This window comes from Chanodichthys erythropterus, chromosome 19 (assembly GCF_024489055.1).
Source record: "Chanodichthys erythropterus isolate Z2021 chromosome 19, ASM2448905v1, whole genome shotgun sequence".
In the NCBI taxonomy this organism is placed as follows: Eukaryota; Metazoa; Chordata; class Actinopteri; order Cypriniformes; family Xenocyprididae; genus Chanodichthys; species Chanodichthys erythropterus.
Window position 1 is genome coordinate 29,323,056 of NC_090239.1, and position 22,758 is coordinate 29,345,813.

At 36.9% G+C, this 22,758-nt stretch overlaps 1 protein-coding gene across 1 annotated transcript; it reads left to right on the plus strand.

Annotated features, from left to right (window-relative positions):
• On the plus strand, positions 1 to 22,539 carry rhobtb1 (Rho related BTB domain containing 1). The gene is made up of 10 exons (XM_067369360.1): positions 1 to 138; positions 2,752 to 2,947; positions 3,171 to 3,274; positions 9,977 to 10,162; positions 10,300 to 11,258; positions 12,461 to 12,579; positions 18,301 to 18,451; positions 18,933 to 19,021; positions 20,315 to 20,420; positions 21,827 to 22,539. Exons 2-10 carry the CDS (start codon positions 2,768 to 2,770, stop codon positions 21,994 to 21,996), a joined length of 2,064 nt encoding a protein of 687 aa, XP_067225461.1. The 5' UTR covers positions 1 to 138; positions 2,752 to 2,767; the 3' UTR covers positions 21,997 to 22,539.
• Positions 22,540 to 22,758: the final 219 nt, after the last annotated feature.

Sequence of the window (22,758 nt, forward strand, 5' to 3'; positions counted from 1 at the left end):
GCGGTTAGGAGATGGTTTTGCAGCATTTCCCTAGCTAGCGACGAACGATTGTTCTTTCATAACATCAGCAAGCTGCAGTCACTGTATACTGAATTCTTGACTTCTGACAACAATAAACACACACATCACAAAGACACGGTACGTATGCTTGTGTCCACCATGTGATGGCTTTTGTTTGCAGGGTGGTGTCCTCATGTAATCATCATGCACCTTACAGTTGATCAACTTCTTAGATAGTGACAACGATGTATTGTTTTTATATATGCTATAAGTAAATTATAACATCATTTTTGTTGGTTATGAAATTATTTCCCAAAATTGCATTTTGTGGACAATGTGGAGTAATGCCAGTAGCAGATTCTCCATACATTCTCCACACTATTGCTTTGCAAGTTCATACATTGCTGTTTGCATTTTCAGCAGTGATAGTGTTTTATCTATAGCCTAATTGAAAAATGTGCTTCGTGTGGTAGCATATAAATGAACTACTTTTATTCACATTAATAATAATAATAATACTAATAATTAATAAGCCTAACAGAAATCAACTTTGGTAATCATTTTTAAGGGTGAGATGAGATAAGGAATAACACCTTGCATGGGCACCTGCATACTTCCACGTTTCACTGTGTGCATAAATGTTGTTGTATATGTTTATATTCTAACTGAAATGACTTGCACACTGCAGTTTCTCTGATTCAGCAGTTAGGGTAAAGTATGGTTGTTCTGCAAGTGCTTTAAATAAAAATCATAAAATATCTTTGATATTTACTATCCATTCACTTGTCCATTTCTACTCAATTTTATGATTTTTTTTAGTTTCAGCTTGGCTTTCTTCATTTGTAATTTCATTTTGAACCTTGGTACCGCTTTGGTTTTAATAAAACATTTAAGGTGGCAATTGATTTTTTTTTTTAAGTTTGTGTTTTTTTGCTCAGTTTTTGAACTGATTCTACCTAAAACCTCATTTTTTGATCAAAGTTAAATTGCAACAGCAAAAAAAAAAAAATAAGCCAATTAATCTGTCTTCGTACTGTACCTATATAAAGAGATTTCGGTGAGTGGATTGAAGTTTTGTCATCATGATGCTGAATGAATTCACATGCCTTAAAGGCACAATATGTAAGATTTTTGGATTAAATTATCCAAAAAACACTAGAACAGTGTTATATATTTTGTTGACTTGTGTACTTACATTATCACAAATGTTTCAAAGAATGTTTAAATCCAGAGAAATAAGCAATTCTAACCGGACTGTGTCCGTGCATCACCTGACATCATACCCGTGTTGGTTTTCGGTTTTATTTTGTAGAAACCATGGAAACACAAAAGATGCTTTAATATATTATGTGTTTTATTAGACAGGTGAGTAACTGTTTAGATACATAATCATGTTATATAGCTCAACACAGTAAGGGGCCGTTCACGTTGCGTTTTTTGCGCACTCAAGTTTATTATTTCGAATGTAGGCGTGCGGCAAGCGCTCTCATAATAGAAACGATGCACATGCGGTGCAATGATGAAAAATTCTCAACTTTTCAGAATGCTGCAAGCACACTGCAGGTCATGTGAACCAATCAGCTTTGGCCTTTCCGTAACAATATCGAAAGCTCAGCCGAACAGCTGATCATAGCTGTACCTGGCGGGTTTTTATTTCTCATCTCCATAAAAATATCTATTAGTAGAGCTAATGCAAGGGCTAGAAATCAATATCTGTGTGTCGCATTCGTGCTTGTCTCTCATTAGCAATTGCTCCTGCGGCCACGTTTTCAGCCACACCCTGCTTCATACAGTAATGTCATTCATATGATTTCTGCCTGAGCCCCGTCTGATTCTTTTCCACCGGCTGTAGATGTGAAGACAACACCTCCCATGATTCCACAAAACCAAGGCGTCATCAAGCTACGACTTTGTTTTGAATAAGCGACCTCTAGCAGTGAAAAATTACATATTGTGCCTTTAATCCAGTTTTAATGCACAAGTTTACATATTGCTGATATATTCTGATTGACATCATCACTACTGTTCAGACATTTTTGAGGTATAGAAATAAAGCTCAGTAATGATTTTTCAGAGAATGCTTTTTACACCTCACCTTTAAAAAAAGATCCAGTGGAAGATGTATTGAAGGTGTGAAGGTGAAAATTAGAGATGATGTTTCATTATGTATCAGCACTAATTGGAGTGATTAAAGGCCGCATCAGTAATTTAATATTGTATTATGTAATCAGACGTGTTTTGCCCTCTTGGAGTTAAGACATGAGAAATAATTGTATGGTTTCGATATTAAATATTAAAACCACATGGATGATACTGTTAATGTTATTATTTATTGATTATGGTAGATGCACCTGCCAAATAGTTAGCAGCCAATAATTACCAGAGCTGTCATTAAACACACAATTATATTGTTAGCAGATATTTTCAAACACTTTATATTTCAAATTTTTATTTATTTATTTTTTAAATTAAAATTATGAACATCTTTATATTTGTAGTCATACACACTGCATCTGACAAGAAAGTCATATGGGTTGGGTTTTGTCCCACTCAGCAGGAACAAGATGTGGATATAATATAGGGCAACTATTTTAGGAATGTGAAAACAAAGTCCTGTATTATATTGAGGTTTCATTGACCCACAGCAAGGTCAACGCTGTCTGCAGCTTCTGCTTTATTAGATCTGAAATGAAATACCGGTATGTATGTGCGCCGTTATGAATTCTTGTACAACAATTCCTCTTGTCATAGGGTGCTAAAGTTAAGTATGGACTACGAAAGACCCAACGTAGAGACCATCAAGTGTGTTGTTGTGGGAGACAATGCCGTGGGGAAGACTCGCCTTATTTGTGCCCGGGCCTGCAACACTACCCTTACCCAATACCAGCTGTTGGCTACCCATGTACCCACCGTCTGGGCCATCGACCAGTACAGAGTCTGTCAAGAGGTAAATCTTCTCTCAATTAAATTTACCTTGCCGTTATCATTGCATTACGTCAGGCCCATGGCTGGAGATAATGAGCGCATGATCCCTAGATTTGCTTCCATCAGGATTCATTTAAATTTCAGCTGGCAGAAGGGAAACAGATTACAGAAAACGATCAAACACGCCTGTGGTCTTCTTTGCTCCAGGGCAGCGGGGCAGGAATTAACGCTATGACTCCTTGTAGGTCTTAGAACGTTCCAGAGATGTTGTGGATGACGTAAGTGTGTCCCTCCGGCTATGGGATACCTTTGGAGACCATCACAAAGACAGACGCTTCGCCTACGGGAGGTACGGATACATTCCGTTTGATTCGTGCTTTCTGTGTAGTGGTGTTAGCTTAAAAGAATTGTTCACCCAAAAATGAAAAGCTTAGCTAAAAAGTCTCTTAGAAGAATCAACATTCAAATAATCTATTTTAAAATATTTAAATATACATTATTCAAATGTAAGGCTTCTTGGTCTTTGTTAGAAAATGGCGAAAATTATAAAAACAAGAATTCATCTTAATTTTTGTTTAGGGTCAGGGGTAGAAAATGAATAAACAGCTTGAATATTTATTATCAATGTGTAGACAGGCAATACAACATATAATAATATTTCTGTGGAACGTGTATAGGTTGTCGAATTTTAAAGGGTTAGTTCGCCCAAAATTGAAAATTCTGTCATAATTTACTCATGTCTTTCCAAACCCGTAAGTTCATCTTCCGAACACAAATGACGATATTTGTCACGAAGTCCGAGAGATTTCTGTCCCTCCATTGACAGTCTATGCAACTACCACTTTGACGCTTCAAAAAGTTCATAAAGAGATTGTAAAACGAATCCATATGAACATTTACATATAAACATTTATCGGCAAACATGAACGGAAGCTCAACCGGTCTTGCTTGATGCGCAAGAACAAAGCTCATTGGTTGTTGCGGAAGCTCAAACGTGCTGCGTAACACATGAGAATGAACTTTACCATATCTGTTGTGTGTTGATGAATATTTATATGTGAATAAAAGCCTAAATTCAATCAGTTTGACTTAAAAAAAAATTAAGTTTCTTCAGAAAACTTGGACTAAACCACTCAATTCATATGGATTAGTTTTACAATCTCTTTATGAACTTTTTGAAGCGTCAAAGTGGTAGTTGCGTAGACTGTCAATGGAGGGACAGAAATCTCATAAAAAATATCTTCACTTGTATTCCGAAGATGAACATAACATAAATGATGACAGAATTATCATTTTTGGTTGAACTAACCCTTTAAATCAAATGTATGAATGCAACACGAACATACACGGACCATTCTTTGTCTGTCCCATAACCAATCACTTACCATGTTTGAATATGTGCATTTCCAAATGAGATTTGAACACTTGATCTTCTTAAATTTCACTCTCTGAAACCCTAGCTATTGCATTTCTGAAGAAGACTTTCTTTTTGGTCCACATTCACTTTAACTGTATAGAAAATAGCAGCATAGTGCTGAACATCTTCTTTTGTGTTCCTCAGAAGAAATATAGTAGGTGTGAAATAACACGAAAGAATGTGTAAATGATGACATCGTTTTAATTTTTGGGTGAACTATCTTTTTAATTCCTTGTTAAATTAAATTCATTGCATTAGGGTGCATTATAATATTTTATTCATTATGGCCATCAGTGTGACTTAGATTAAACTATAATGTTGAAAATAACATAAATATGAGGGTATGCATGAGAAAATTTCACAGTGCTCTCTGGTTAATACTCCAACAAATTACCGGAGAAAAATTTGAATTGCTTCTTCAGTTCACAAGTGCCACCACTTTACTGAACAGAAAGACAGGAAGCATCTTGCCATCAGATGCTTTCATCATTTGCTCTGACATCAGACACTGAGCTATTTGCAATTGAATGCGTGCCGAACATGACAGCTGAGCACTGTTATGTTAACTCATGGCCATTTTGTGTCAAGCACTTGTTTAATGAGGTCTTTCTTTGCTTTCATCACACGCTCACTGCTTCTCATGCTTTCTTTTATGGCATTTTCGGAACAGAACATAGAAAGTTCTCATTTTGGTATGAGTTTGTGGTGGTGGTAACATAATTAACATCAATTATGTTATGTTCACAGATGTATTTACAAGAAATTTAGAATGCATAGCATGCAGCATTCATTTTCATATTGCTATTTCATTCAGGGTCATTTTTTGTTGAACTGTTAATAAAACAAACACATTTATTACTGTTTAACTGGACAGTTTTTACAGAAAGTGTTTTGGTTAGTGTTATAGTCACGTGTCAAACCTCATTTATTATTCAGCAAGATTTTTTTTCTTTATTTTAAGAGATGGCAGTAACAGCTTAAATAACAATATTAAACTATCTAGGGTGTGTCTTAGTCCACTGCTGAAGCAAAGTCATTTCCTCAAATGTTCGGTCCCTAGGAATTCCCAGAATGCATTAAAAAAAGGGCAGATCACTATATTTACTTAATGTGCTTGGAAATAATACATGAAGCTCATGCCTTGTTATACAGCGATGTTTTTTATAAATACCATTTTACATTTTATTGAGTGACCTTGTCATGTCAAATTTAGTCACCAGTGTCCCAGTGCTTAGTGGATTGTTAGCACCCAAATTCATGTTCATTATATACTGATTCATACCAGCTAGAGAAGGGAATGAGACGCAGTTCAAGAATCCATTTCAGAAGAAATTATATTCCTGGAGTGTTCAGTTATGTCCTTTTGGAGTTGTTTAACAGATGGTGATCAACTGGATGAGTATGACCTGATTCTTCCCTCTGACAGTCTGAAGAGAGACTTTAGAAACCCAAAGAAAGGTTGTCTGCATATTTACCCTACAAAAGAAAGATTTAGTGCTAAACACATCCCAATCCAGATACACTAGACTACATCAATCAGACACGGCTGCCTGGAGAGCATGCCTTGCTCCCTGACTTGCTCTCAGGTATGTTCAATAGAATTATATTTTTAGTCTTCCCTGCTTTATTGCATCCTAAAAATAAAACCAAGGCACTGAGGTCTGGAGTCATAAAGCTTGGCTCTGACTTAAAGAATGACCTCTAGATGTCCACTACTCGATGTGTTACTGCTGTATACTTGTCTTTAGAAGTAACCCATAATTTAGGAACCTAATTCTAAAGTCCTACACCTCTCAGAATCCCCATGTCCTGTCTGTAATTAATTAGAAGAGTGAGAAATGTGTGTCCTTCTTTGCGAGAACAGGATAATAGTAGGGGTGGGCAGCATGAACAAATGCTTGTATCACAGTATCAATAATATTATATAATGAAAAAAACAAAACAAAACATGAATGCTGCTTCATCTCACTGTGGAACTGTATGGACGCAGACCAAAAGATATGATTTATTCATGACTAATGATAAATCTCACATTATGTAACATTTAAAGGGCTCAACAAAAAATGAAAATTCTGCTATCATTTACTAAACCTCATGCCATTCCAAACCTGTATGCATTTCTTTCATCTGATATTTTGAAGAATGTTGGTAATAGAGCTTCAAATTTTTAATCTCATTAATTACATGATGTGGCAATTAATTAATCGCAAATTTATCGTACATCAAATTAGTTAAACATATGGTCAACTGATGTTTTATGAAAGATTTTCTTAGAGAAGTTAATTTACTGAAGGCTACCTAGAAAGTTAGGTTACTCAATTCACAATATGTGCACATTTATTATTAATGTGTGAGGCGACACGTCACACAGGCACAATAGCGTTGTATGACCAATGTATCACTTTTATTTAGTTTTTCCTTTTTTATTCAAAATATTCACAAACTTGTTAACTAGCCTATCATGAACTATAGGCTATATAGTTGCTGAGCACCCATGGATAAACATGAGATATTCTTCATTCGTTTTAACCAATAAAAAATGACTGTAGCTTTCAGATATGATGTTCTTTTTATTTGTTTTAGTTTACTTGAGGGAGTTACTATAGCATTTTTTAAAGACACGTCACGTGCGTATCAATGTAATACATTAACGCGAGAGTGCATCAATGTAACGTGCAGCACGAATCTCTCCACAAAACTCGCACGCTCTCAAATATAATGTCCTCGTGGCTCTACTCTGGCTCAGATATTATTATGTGTGCGTGATCGGTTATGGAGTGTGGGCACCATCCGGCAGAAACTTAAATCGGTGCCTATTGTCAAATATTTGAATGCGTTTTGTCGTTTAAGTCTTGTCAGTTGATCTATAATGCGTGATGGGTGCTACCACCACAGTCAAAGTGTGAAAGCACATTTGAATTTAGCAGTGAACGTTCTGATCTTAGTGTTGTCATAAGCTTTAAATGGTTCAAATTGTTCGCCTTTCATATGTTGAATTTTATGGACATTCTAATTGCATCCTATAGGCTATGTCACACAGTGAGTTGTTGCCCTGCATCATATTAAATTAATCTAATTAAAACATTAAATTCCTAGCCCTAGTTGGTAACCAAACAGTGCAACACTCAAAAAAAAAAGTGCTATATAGCACTAAAAGTGTTTCTTGGCTCGTAATCATGGAACCACTTTTGGTGCTAGCACCAAATCTTTAAAGGTGCTCTACAGCACCTTTGTCAAATGGTGCTATGTAGAACCCATAAGAGGTGCCATATTGCATTTTATTTCTTCAAAAATAAATAAATAAATGGTGCTAAATAGCACCAACAGTGGTTCTTTGGCTCACAAAGAACCTTTAGGGTTCTTCAGTGGTTCTTTGGGGTGGTTAAGGTGCTATATAGCACCACTGCCGTACAAAGAACCTGAAGAACCATACAAGGGCTTAACATGTTCTGTATACAGAAGCGGTGCTATATAGCACCTCATTCATCCCAAAGAACTGGTGAAGAACCGCTGAAGCACCAAGATTTGGTGCTATACAGCACTTAAAGTGGTTCCCCTATGATTACGAACCAAAGAACCACTTTTAGTACTATATAGCAGTGGTTCTCAAACCAGTGGTGGGGGGTCCCCAGGACAGGTTTGAGAACCACTGCTATATAGCACCATTGTTTTTAGAGTGTATAGACAAGGGTTGTCCAAACTCGGTCCTGGAGGGCCACTGTCCTGCAGAGTTTAGCTCCAACTTGCTTCAACACACCTACCTAGAAGTTTCTAGCCTATAGTAAGACCTTGATTAGCTGCTGGTTCAGGTATGTTTATTTGGATTGGAGCTAAACTCTGCAGGACAGTGGCCCTCCAGGGGCAGGATTGGACACCCAAACAAACAAAACACTGAGACATTTCTCAAAATATCTTCGTTTACGTTCCACAGAAGAAAGTCAGTCATACAGGTTTGGAACAATATGAGAGTGAGTAAATGAGTGAACTATCATTTTATGTTTAAAAATATATATATATATATATTATAGAACGGATAGTTCTGATACTAAAATCTGACTGGATGAGACATATTTTGCAGTCAAATATTCAAAGAAATTATACAACAACTGCAATGTACAATATACAACAACTCCACTTGAAGTGGCTTAACAAACGCTCCTGAATATCAAATTCTTCCTCATCTTGGAAGAAACACAATTGCAATATATCTACGAGTTAAAACATTTCCACTGTCACACAGTATATACTTACATATCTCTTGCTGAATGACTGGTTTGTTTAGTGATAAACGAGAAGAAACAACTCAGCGAAAGAGAAGTCATAAATCTGCGTGATTAGCTGACATTGTTGACAGTGGGAAAATACAACTTTTACCACAAACAAAGACCGTTTTGCATGGATTTAACAATTTTACAAATGACACTTTCTGCTAGTGTGTTGTGTTTTATTGCTAATTAATTTTACCCCCTGGATTAATGTAAGGTTGATAAGGATAATTGCTGCTCACATGCTGATTTACTCTCATTTATTCAGGTTGAGGGAGTTATCGTTGAGTTACTGAAAGGGCAAATTGAATCCATGCTGGCCCTTCAAGACATTCTGTAGTCCAAATAAGTGCTACATGTTTTACCAGAAGTGCATTGATCCTGGCTTAACATCAATAAGGCTTGTCTCTAGAGCAGTAGGGTGATCTGCCAAGAGCCCCATTTTGACACGAGATGTCAGCAAAAGTCTTTAGCAATTATTGGGACCATGCTGTGCCATATCAAAGTGTTCAGGTATCTTCAAACTCACGTCTTAAAAGCTGCTTGATATCAGACTCTGGTTTACTGTAGCTTTGGACTTACATAGTCATTAAAGATTGTGGCAGTAATGTTGCTCTCCTTCAGACAGATTTCCCTGAACTGTCATTGACTACAAAGTCAAATTATTATGTAGCATTGTTCTGTGCCTCTTTTTGTTTGTAGGGCTCCTATGATCTTTATGCAAGCCTGTGAAACATAAGAGAGACGCTGTAAGTCCTCAAGCCTGCTAGCATCTCCATAATTCTCTGCATTGCCAAGTGTGTGGTGTGGTAGCTGAGACCTTTGCTTGCCCAGTCAGCAAGAAATGCACGATTCCTTTTGTGGACAATGGCAAATGGGTGATCGTACATTATTCACCTACTTTTGTGGTGACGGGTGTTGCCCCCTCCCCAGGATAGACTTTGTACTAATCTTGCTACAGGAAGGTATGCCAGCAGTGCGCCAGAATGTCTGCATGTCATCCTCTTTGTGCTTTTGTTTTGTCTGTTTTGTTGACCATGTTTGTTCAAGTCCTCACAGATACAGCCTAAAAAGCATTGCCAAAGGAGTTTGTGGTCTTAAGCAACAGTCTAAACTAAAGGCAATCTTTTTGCGTGCTGTCAACGAGTCAGTGTCAGGCTGGCATTAAGATTGCAGGTTTTGCATGTCCACCGAACACTGAAGGACTGTAGTGTTGCTATGGATACTGCTTGGCACCTGTCACATACGACACTCTTGGCTTAAAATCCTGTTAGCATGTGTGTTACGTGGTGTCTTGCCCTGTGTTGTTACACAGACAAGTTTTCTTCTGACAATTACCTGATTTCCTTCTTACCTTTCACTTTCGAAGGTCTGACGTCGTGGTTCTCTGCTTTTCCATCGCCAATCCCAACTCCCTTCATCATGTTAAATCCATGTGGTACCTCGAGATCAAGCACTTCTGTCCACGCACACCCGTCATCTTGGTCGGTTGTCAGCTGGACTTGCGCTATGCCGATCTGGAGGCAGTCAATCGAGCTAGGCGACCATTATCAAGGTACTGGTAACTAAAACCCATGTCCCTATTCCTTTGCAATTCCTATAAAAAATTCCCTCCAGGAAGTTGCATACATTTTAATGAAGTGCGATGTCATATCAACACAAGAACTGACTGTATTTATTTGTCTTTCACAGGCCCATTAAACCTGGAGATATTTTGCCTCCGGAGAGTGGAAGGGAGGTAGCCAAAGAGCTTGGCATCCCATACTATGAGACAAGTGTTTTCGACCAGTTCGGTATCAAGGATATCTTTGACAATGCCATCCGAGCAGCCCTCATCTCCAGACGCCACCTACAATTTTGGAAGTCCCACCTGAGGAAGGTCCAGAGGCCACTGCTGCAGGCACCATTTTTGCCACCCAAAGCTCCTCCACCACTTATTAAGATCCCAGAGTGCCCAGCCAAAACCCGGGATGGTCTGAGGCAGCTTCTTGAGAGCCCCCTGTGCGCTGATGTTATGTTCATCATTCAGGAAAACGTCCACTTGTTTGCCCACAGGATCTACCTGTCTACCTCATCCTCCAAATTCTTTGACCTATTTCAAATGGACTTCTCAGACGAGTCCCAGTGCTTGGTGGTAACAGAGCATCACAGGCGGGATCAACTGATGCGCACACTAAGCCTGGACACAGAAGAGGACGTCACCGTTCTCCCCAGCCTTTCGCCTTGCTCGCTCCGAGCATCCAAGAGTGATGGTACCCTCAAGATGATGAGTTTCAGTGGGATGCACCGGCGCACCAGGCTGTCTCTGGCCTCTTGGAGCAAGGCTTTCTACAGCATCCACAAGGAGAACGTGCTCAACCCTGTCACGGGTATGCCGGCTCTTATGACTGTTGTGAAGATGGATCATTCCATCCACCATGGACCATTCAGTGCTGTGCTACGCTTCCTCTACACTGGTGAGCTGGATGAGAAAGAGAAGGACCTGATGAAGATCGCCCAGATTGCAGAAATCCTAGAAGTGTTTGATCTTAGGATGATGGTGGAGAACATCATGAACAATGAGGGCTTCATGAATCAAGAGATCACAAAAGCATTCCATGTGAGAAAGGCAAACCGAATCAAAGAGTGTCTCGCCAAGAATAATTTCACAGGTATTAAGGAATCCATATATGTTTAATTTATCTTAGGCCCTGTTTACACCTGGTATTAAGATGTGTTTTGATTGATCAGATCTCAAGTAGAGGAATGAGACACATTCCCACTTACACCTGGTAGTTTAATCCGTCTCTTTTGTCCACTTTCAACCACTTCTGTTTCTTCAAGGGGAAGGTCTATGGGCAGGTAAATGCATGGGTGTTTTTTTTTTCAGATCTTTTGATCTAATGGACAAAATAACCTCACGCAATTTACATATGAATGCACCCAGATACGATGGAAAACATACGGAGAGCAGCAAAAACATTGTGCTTCAAACCAAATTTGGGTCTCCAACCAGCAAAGTTTAAATCCCGCGGTTCCTATAATGTTTACGCATTAGGTCAGTAGGAGAAGAGTAGGAGGTCTCTTGTGGCTGTTCGAACGCATTCGACCATATGAGTGTTTACGCTATGGAAGCAATCCGGTTGAATGTGTTTTTGACTACCTCTGGAAGTGGTCGAAAATGGACAAGCTCAAAACGTTTTAGACCCCGTTTCCACCTGTATTTAGTGTCATGCACTTGTGATCCGATCCACCAAAACGCATCTTGATACCAGGTGTAAACAGGGCCCTTACATTGACTGAGAAAGAAACGTCTCACTTGAAAATGATTTTAACATCTGCTGCAACATCTGCTAGCCTCCTGAAATTAAGAGTTGAGGAAATTACTTTGTAGCACACCAAGCCACAAGCTTTTCATAATTTAAAGTATTTCAACTACAGGTATGTAGCTCAAACAGTGCTAGCAACTTCAAGGTCATGGGTTTAATTTCCCAGGGAATGCATGAACTGCAAATTATACCTTGTCGCTTTGGGTAACACATAAGGGTAAATGTACAGTCAAGTCACAGCTTTATAGTTACAGTATAAGCAAACAACAAAAAAACAGCTAACTACGTTAAAGCTATGAGCGATGTAGCATTTGTCATGCTATACAGCTACTTATTGGATAAGTATTTCATTAAAAGCAGCATGTTTTATAGCTGAACTACTGTCATACTAAAAACAGTTAATAGTGTCACAACTTTCAGTTATTTAATTCCCAACACTGCTAGCTGATGTGATAAAGCATTAGTTTTAATGGTATAGCAAATATGCTATAAAAGATTACTTTGTAAATAGCAGTTACTCATGGTGTTTTGGACTGTCTTTGCAGATGTGGTGTTCAGGTTGGATGATGGCACCATTAACGCCCACAAACCACTGCTGATCTCAAGTTGTGACTGGATGGCTGCCTTATTTGGGGGCTCTTTCATGGAGAGTGCAAATGATGAGGTGAGTGTGAAAACAATGTTTAATGAGCTCCTGTTAGGACACTGACAAGTTTACAGAATATCTTTATTTCGTCCTTAAGCATTAATGAGTCAAGTTCATAAAGCCAGTTCTTAAACAGATGGTACAAGGTCACACCGCCCAGACATGCGCTTTACATGCGCTTATATACTCAAATAGATGCGCACTGACACATTTTACAGACACTGGCTTGCCAACAAATTGCATTAAATTCTTGAATAACTGAAATTGTCTGGTCCTGGTGTCTCTAAGTGACGTTTTGAAAATCTATTTTTGCAATGATGAATGATCTGTCAGCTCTCATGACATTTGAAGTGCATGATGTTTATCTTGCAAGACATTTTATTTATAATATAGCGGTTTTATTACATTTTGAAAAATGTCATTCATTTGTATTCTGTTTTGCGTTGATTTTCAATTTAAGTTTATCTGTAGTAATTGTTCATTCATTTTTGTTTTGTTTGGAAATTATTTGAAAAACAAGTGTTTTCCTTTTATCCACAACTCATTTTCTCTATATTCATTTTTTAGAGTTCTTGTCTATCTATATTTTAGTGTACATTTATAGTGTTACTTTTGATTTTACGTATAGTGTTTGTCTTTGTACAGTGCTCAGCGTAAATGAGTACACCCCCTTTGAATATTAACATTTTAAACAATCTCTCAATGAATACAAAAACAATTTCCATAATGTTGACAAGACAAGTTTTATATAACACCTGTTTAACTTATAACATGAAAGTAAGGTTAATAATACAACTTAGAGAACAACATTTTCAGTTTTAATCAAATTAGGGTGATGCAAAAACGAGTACACCCCATTGAAAGTCTCTGGAGCAAAGCTAAATTTTAGACTACAAATGTCTAATTTAACAAGAATTCAACCAGAGGTGAGTCTAATTATTCATTGCACAGGTGTCCAGCAGACAGCTGACTATAAAAGGGTCTTAAAACCCCTTCCCATTTCATGCTGTCAGCAATGGCACCACATGGAAGAGAAATGTGACCTGAGAAAGAAAATAATTTCTTTACACCAGAAAGGTGAAGCTACAAGAAGATCAGCAAAGCTTTACTTATCAGTCAGAATACTGTAGCAAAAATACAAACATTTAAAAAAGATGGAACTGCAACCATCTCACCGAGACGTCCAGGTCGTCCACGGAAGTTAACACCTCGACAGGAGCGTCTTCTGAAGAGAAGGGTTGAAGAAAATCGGCATGCAAGTTCACTGCAGTTATCTAAAGAAGTAGAAAGCCAAACTGGGGTGACCATTTCCCGTGACACAATACGGCGTACACTGTAGAGGAATGGCATGCATGGGTGCCGTCCCATAAAGAAGTCTTTCCTAAAGCCCAGGCACAAAAAAGCCCATCTAGAGTTTGCCAGGGCCCATGCTGACAAAGATGAAGACTACTGGGCTCTATACTCTGGAGTGATGAGACCAAGATAAATGTTTTTGGAACTGATGGCTTCAAAACTGTATGGCGTCGCAAAGGTGAGTAAAACAAAGAAAAAAACATCGTGCCTACAGTGAAACGTGGTGGTGTCAGTGTCCTTATGTGGAGCTGCACGAGTGCTGCTGGTGTCGGGGAGCTGCATTTCATTGATGGCATCATGAATTCACAGATGTACTGCTCTATACTGAAAGAGAAGATGCTACCATCACTCCGTGCCCTTGATCGTCGTGCACTTTTCCAACATGACAATGATCCTAAACACACATCTAAGGCCACTGTTGGATTTCTGAAGAAATCCAGGGTGAAAGTGATTCAGTGGCTCCTGATGCCATTTGGTGCTGTCATTAAAGATCATGGAGGCCATACAACGTACTAGATGTAGTACTTTTTGTTGTGGGGTGTACTCATTTTTCATCACCCTAACTTGAGTAAAACTGAGAAATGTGTAACCTAAGTTATATTATTAACCTTACTTTCATGTTATAAGTTAAACAGATGTTATATTAAACTTAGTCTTGTCAACATTTTGGAAATTGTTTTTGTGTTCATTGAGAGATTGTTTAAAAGGTTACTTTTTAAAGGGGGTGTACTCATTTACGCTGACCACAGTATTTTATTAATGATAATAACCTTATAGTACAGTTAGCATCATAATTAATAATTAATTCTAATTTCCTAGCCATCGACATGCACAATTCATAATTAATGAGCTGAGATGCACCATCGATACAGGTACTTTCTGCTGTTTGAAGCAAACATTATGTATTTTGCTAGTTCCATGGCTGCCACATGCACACTTAATCCTGTTTCCACTGTTCAAATAGATGCTTTCATCTGTGGCACTGTTCATTAATTTCCTCCTTAATGGGTGGAATAAAGCCGAGGTGGAATAAAACCGAATTTCCTCCCTGAGGAGGAAAAGCAGACGTCATTCAGAGACCGTGATCTGTTTTCTTCTATGGATAATTTTTGCACAAGGGACTAAATGCATTATGGCCAGTCCTTTTTATTTGCCTTAGTGCTCTGACATTTCATGCCAGTGTAACAATTGGGACAGCTATATTTTAGGCAGCGTCCTACTTTCAGACTTTCAGACTTCAGTCTACAGTGCTCGCTCAAATCTGACAGAGCATGCCTCTTTTTCTTGCACTCTCTTTTGGAGTGGTTAGACTACCCCAACGAAACACAGCAATCTACTGTGCTTGCCCTTGAAGAGTATTATGTAATGGGTTACGTAGCAGCGTCTATCTGCGTGTTCTGCCCAAATGTGCTTAGTAATGCTGGGCTGCTGGTGAGCTGGCCATCAGTTTCATAGAGATTAAAGACAGAAAAGTCCCGTTTCCATTCAGCTGACCAGAGACTGTAAAACACACTTTGTTTCTGTTCTGAAATAAATACTTTTCATCTTTTAATTGTTGGTGCTCTTGAACATATTTTTTCAGTGGTCGAATTCAAATCTATAATGTTATAATTTCAAATAATAATAATAATAATAATAATAATTAAAAAAAAATAATAAAAAAAAAAATTTTGTAATCACCCATAAATCCTGTGAAAGTAAAAACTAAAAAAAAAAAAACTGAAAAACTACGGAAAAATAAACTCAGCAGGACACTATATTACAAAAATATATAATAATAATAATAACAAGAATACAACTAATAATAATTACGTATAAAATGTATTAATTGTATTTGTAATTTTATAAAATTGCATTATATATAAAAATAAATAAATATAAAATAATATATATATAATAATTATAGTAATAATAATAATTATACAGTATTGAGTACAATATATATATATATATATATATATATATATATATATATATATATATATATATATATATATCAGGGGCGTTACCTCCGAGTAGGCAAGGGAGGCAGTGCCTCCTCAAAAAAATAGGATGAGAAAATAATCCATATTACATATAAAACAACACAAATATTACAAATTATGACATTAAAAAGAGCGCAAGTCACGCGTATTTCTTAAGGAACACTGCCCAACAGCGACACCCGCAGGTAAAGTTACACAGAGGAGTCATGCCTCCCTTTCCTCTCATAGGAATATATAGAAAATCATCAGAACCCCGGCGTGCGGTGGGTTTTGTGGGGGGTAATTGAGAATGAATGGGGGAAAGTCACGTGAGAGGAGGCAATGTCTCCATCGCGCTATGATTGGATGTAACTGGTTATGATTGGATATGATTGGTTTGTGCGATAAATCCCGCCTCTCGTTGACTTGCGCGTTCCGCGCGTAGGTTTGACTGAACAAATGATGGCGTCAATCTTAAGACTAATTGAAAAGTAAGTAAACAGATCACCCAGTTAGATATATCACTACTTTATGTTACGTCAAAATCAAACTTGAAATGGACTGAAAGCATGATGACTGCGGGGTTTTTTAGTGCAATCAGCTTGGTGAAATTAAAAATGCAATTCGGTGTTAATGGAGCATGACTGATGATCCAAAATATTCTAGGTTGACAATTAAAAAGAAAAACCGCAATAAACAAATAAAATATATTGTTTAAATTATTATTGCCTTTAGTTATTATTTTGGAATGAATGTAGAAATGCTTAAAACACTTGATGCTTGATGAGATTGACTTGGTTTTGATAAATAGAACATTACATTGTTAATGTAAAATTACAAAATAGAGTTGTATTTGGTTTCTTTTCTTTCTTTCTTTCTTTTATGTACTGTAAAGTAATGTTCATTTAACAAGGAAGATTTGTCAACTTTAAGAGTAATGCACATGAATTTACAATGATTCATAAAAAAAAAAAAGTGCCTCCTCATTTCAGAGCACCACTGCACGCCACTATATATGTATATATATATATTTATATTTATATATAGGTCATTGACGAAAACGTTTTGTAAAAGTGTGAAAAAAATTATGGAGATATAATTAATTTTATAGTTTTATTAAGTGTTAACAATGAAACTATGTGTTTTTTATAATCAATTAACACTGCTTTTGTCATTTTTTTTACAAGATGGACAAAATTTGTCACCAAATAAAAAAAAAAAACTAAAATTTCAGTTTTACTGAATGAAACTTTTGGTTATACCAGATGACAATATTTTCAAACAATGCTAACAGGCTGATATCTAGCAAGCTAGCTAGTTAGCTAGTTAGCTTGCTAGCTGGCAAAAGGACAATCAAACATTTAATATTTAGTACAAGTTTTTAAAATATTACAACATTTTCAATGTTTTATAGCAGTTGTACCGAATGACCTCATGTTTCGGGACGTGTATGAGCAAGTGAAAACATTTTTCAAATAGTTAAGAGAGTTAGTTATTTTGCTTTACAACCATGTGGTCCTTTGCAGGTGTCTGAATGATGTAACATCCTGTCAGATGATATTGAACGCATGACTTGATCCAAAATGGTCCCTTTATATTGGTTACACAGAATGACATCAATGAAATTCATTTTTCCAGACATTTTTTCTTATAACAAAGCAACGACTTCTACACATAATTTTAATACCATTTTGCACTATGTTGATATATGATGTTATAAAATCATAAAAAAAAAAAAAAAAAATATATATATATATATATATATATATATATATATATATATATATATATATATATATATATATATATAATTTTTTTTTGATGATATATATACACACATTTATTTCATTGTAAGATATTTTAATCACAAATTAAATGGCTGTTCTGATATAAAATAATATAAATTAAGTAAATTCTGATTCTGATAATAATAATAATTATTATTATATTTACAAAGGAACCTAAACAATGTGCTTAATCTGGTAACAACTAAATTATCTAAATGAACTGGTTTTATTGAGGTCAAAATGTTATGTAGTCGGAATAAATCATCCTCACAAATTAGGTTAGATTGAACAGAAATAAATCTTTGCGGTAACAACTGCAGGTTTTTTTTGTACAACTAATAACTTGCTCTGCCTTTTAACTGACTTTCCTCTTTGGTAGATGTCCTTTTATTTTTCAACCTCTCCGAACACCTGTTATTAAAGATGCGCACACAATTTAATCAGTTCTCGTTGGATAAAGCCAAGTGTCATTCTACATTTTTTTCCACCGATTTCCTATTTCACTCAAGAATCATGTCACATTTCAGAAGTAAATGGGATGTAAACGCTATTTCACGCTGACTTAGTGGCACCAAATGGAACTGAAAAAATTGACTGTTTCAAAAATAATGACATACGTTAATATGTGCTGCCAGGTCTCATTCCCCAACACCAGCAGGGTATGTATGCAGGCAGTGCTCGAGTATCTCTACACCAATCAGCTGTCGCCCATGGCAGACCTGGACCCAATGGAGCTAATCGCCCTGGCCAACAGACTGTGCCTTCCACGGCTCATCGCCCTGACAGGTGAGCTTTCTGCCTACGCCCTGCCACATGCTCCAAATGACACACAAAGCACCACATGCGTTCCTCAAGCACAGGACAGAGCCGTTTGACCACCTCAGATCCAAAGCAAACAGGCCTTTTAGCCCTTTCTTTCTGTGTTGCTTAGCAACGAGCGATGTCAAGGTGCCAAATAAAAGAGAACGTCTCCGCAGAGCTTTGTGCGGCACACACTACAATCTGTCCGGCAGACGTCATCTAATGACGTGGTGGTGACAGGCTGAAATTTATCTGTGACTCCAGATGCAGCTTTTTACCTCATGGTTTGCGTAGCCTGCACCGCCCCGGAGAAAACACATTTTCTTTTTATGTGTGTCAGATTATTTACAGTCTGCAAGAGTAGAAATATTATTCCATGTAAATAATGCATCTTTGCTTAAACTAAATTTTGGGGAAAAGCTCATATACATGTACCTTCCGTTTAACAGATATTTTCTCTCCTCAGAGCAATACGCCGTGAGCGAGTTATTAAAAGCATCTAAAGATGGACTGGATATTGACGGCGAGATACTCACTTATCTGGAGCTTGCTCAGGTAAATCTGTCCTTCATTAATAAAATGGATAATTAATAATAGATAAAAGTGTCAGCTAAATGTAAATATTAGAATCATAAAAAAATGCATAATTAATCACATAGATTAGTTGTGGTGAGTCACAATTAATCGACTGCTAAAATTAAAACTTGTAATTGTAAATATATCTACACATGAAATCCCCAAATTAAATTAGAATCAGTATAAAGCAAATATATTTTACGCACATACTATTAAGGTTAGTATGTCAAATATTAATCTATTTTTAAAAAATATCTAAAAGTTAAAATGAGTACACTGATGGTGTTGGATTTACTTTGAAACAATTTTCTCTCAGAAATTATTAGTCAATTCACAAATAATTAAACAGAAATGGCAAAAATTTGAAGTAGAAAATTTGAGATAGTATTTTCTTGTAATTGTTGTTATTTTCCCCTGCTCTATTAAATATAAATGAATAAATATAAATATTTTCACATAAAAAAATTGACTGAATGACTGACAACATTAGTAGAAAATAGGTTTAAAGGGATAGTTCACCCAAAAATGAAAATTCTGTCATCATTTACTCCCCCTCAAGTTGTTCCAAACCTGTATGAATTTCTTTGTTCTGCTGAACACAAAGGAAAAATATTTGGAAGAATGTCAGTAACCCAACAGATCTCGCCCCCCCCCCCATTGATTACCATAGTAGGAAAAATAAATACTGTTGTAGTCAAAATGGGGGGTGGGGTTGGGGGGGTGTTGCTTGGTTGCTGACATTCTTCCAAATATATTCCTTTGTGTTCAGCAGAACAAAGAAATTCATACAGGTTTGGAACAACTTGAGGGGGAGTAAATGATGACAGAATGAAAATTTTGGGTGAACTATCCCTTTAATATTTTTAATGTAGTTTAACAGCATTCAAAAACAATGCTGTGATTTTACAGGTGAGAATACAGCAGTAAATATATCTGTAAATATCTGGTATTCTGTACTGTACTGTATGTAATTTATCTAATGCTTTTATCCAAAGCTACAATACACGTATTGCAGTTATAATTACCCTGGTTTGGAGCAACCATGCCATTTAATTTTCCTTTTAGCATACAGTAAATTGTACAATAACTTTCAAAGTGTTGACAGTAGCTGCAAGAATTCATGGTAAAATACAAAATATCATTTCAGAATACAAGATGGCATCCTTTGTTTACAGTGATCATATTGCAATATTTAGACTAAATACCAATGTGACTGTTTATCATATAAACAATGTTAACGTCTTGTTTTTTATTCTCTTGTTTTGATGACAGTTCCATAATGCTATTCAACTCGCTGCCTGGTGTTTACACTACATCTGCACCCATTACAACAGGATATGTGCCAATTACCGCAAAGAGATCAAGTCGAAATCGCTGGGTAAAAGCATTTCCTGAACAATTATGAGTCAGATGCAAACATCATCATTAGAACTGCATGATTTAAAGCACCTGTAGTAACATTTAACTTTGCTTCATTACATAGAAGTCTCTATGATGAGTCCTCTTAAAGTGATAGTTCACCCAAAAATGAAAATAATGTTCCAAATCCATATGCTCTTATTTTTTCTGACTATGGAACTTTTTTTTTTTTTTTGGAAAATGCTTCCCTGCTCTTTTTTTCACTACAGTTCATAGTGATTGTAAACAAAGTCCCTTTAAGACAACTCATTTCACTCACCGGCCATATTTGAAACGCTTCTTGGGCATCCTGGGCATCATGCAATCTCTTTGGATGGGGAAACATCAAATTCTCCAAAACTGTTCGCCAACCTTACGATTAAATTTCATATTTGAAATCACCAATGAAATCTAACAACAACCGGCTCATAAATTTAGATTCTAAACGCTCCAATCATGACAAAAAACTGTATTTTTCAGGCTGGATCAAGCTAATGCGCATGCGTAGACCTAAATCTCTTCGGAGGCGCGCGTCTGACTGTTTCTATAGAAACCGGTGATTCTAACGGCTGCTGAAGTGACGCGATGACTTTACCTGTCATCGATTGGCTCTTATTTAGAAGGCGGGACTTATTCCGCCATATTGCGCGTTACACTTTCTCCCATTCAAAACAATACGAGTGACGCGTCTTGTGTTATTCTATAGTCTTTGCTGTAAAGTGGTTCTTCTACCTTTTGTGGTTTACAGACAGCATACAAATTAAATAGGTCCTTTTATGCTTTTTTACATTTTCACCTTTCTTTAGTGTGTAAAGGTCTGCAAAGCACAAAGTCCACTCCAAAGGGAGTTATACTCTATGTCAAGCACTGTTTATGTTATGAACTCCTTGAAACGCTTCGATTGTAGTCTTGAGTTTTCTTCTGGGAACGTAAATGTCACAATTTTCCTCATTAAAAAATTCCCGTACAAGGCATAAGCGGAAAAAAAACAGAGGCCTGGTTGAGTTACGTTAGTAATTTGTTGAAACTTGTGGTTATGGTAAGGGGCGTGATATTTCCCAGTCAACCAATCAGAGCACACTGCGCTTTTCGGGAGGAGGGGCTTCATAGAGACCGGAAACTAAATAGAGCATTACAGACAGTCTGGGAAGAGAGGTGCTGCAACAATGTAAAATATGTGAAAAATAGTGTTTTTTGAGCAATTAAGCATGGAAACATATTCTAGTAGACCCCAAAAACGAAATTGAGACTTTGAAAAAGGGCATAATAGGTCCACTTTAAGTATTTGAAGAATTTCCTTTAAGAGGACACATTTCTGCTTCATAAGCTTCATTGTATATCATTCACCCTTGACATCTTTCTGGGTTTGTGTTGTAATGTGAGCAGAAAACCAGGAATATTTTGAGAAGCACCGCTGGCCTCCGGTCTGGTATCTGAAGGAGGAAGATCACTATCAGCGGGTGAAGAAGGAGAGGGAGAAAGAGGATGTGGTTTTGAATAAACATCACTCGCGGCGACGCTGGTGTTTCTGGAGCACGTCCCCTGCTGTTGCTTGAGTCTGTATCATTCTAAAGCTCATTTTATTTTTAAAGCTCTTCTTTTCCTTCTTTTCCAATTTTGCTAAGATGAAACAGGCCACACTAAATGAGCAATCGGTTTGAAGCACAATCTTAATGTCCAATCAATGCTGGCCAACAAATCTGTGGAGGTGATGTAAACCTATTCCTTATGGTGTAATAATAATTGTTTTAATAATTGAGCTGATGTGTTGGACTTGTTTGTGTCAGAGCAGTGATCTGACTGCGTTACACGCATAAGAATCTTAAAACACTAAGAGGATTAGGGAATCTGTTTTATCTTGTATTTCCTTTTTTCACTTAGGTGCTATATACTGTATATTTGCATTAACACACTGTTAAATGAAGTCATCTAAGTGGAAAATGCTCATTATGTCACTAATTCTGAGCACATGCATTGATTTACAAAATTTGCATTGTATAATTCTACGTTCAGGCAAATTTTGGGTAATGTGGGAGGCCTGTGTTTTGGACAACTTATGACCAAAAACTAAGAGCACTTGAGGTTTGGGCTTGCTGTAGATTGTAATATAATGGATGTAGTTTGATCATTGTGATTGTAAGAGCTTACAGCATTCAGCCCTATGTAAATAGCAGGGACAGGAACGCAAGAGCTGCACTGTAAAAAAATTAAGTTGAGAAAACTTAAGTTTAAGGCAACAATCTGGAGGAGATTTTTTGAGTTTTCTCAACTTGTTGTATAACAAGTTCAATTTTCAACAAGCTGAGAAAACTCAAAAA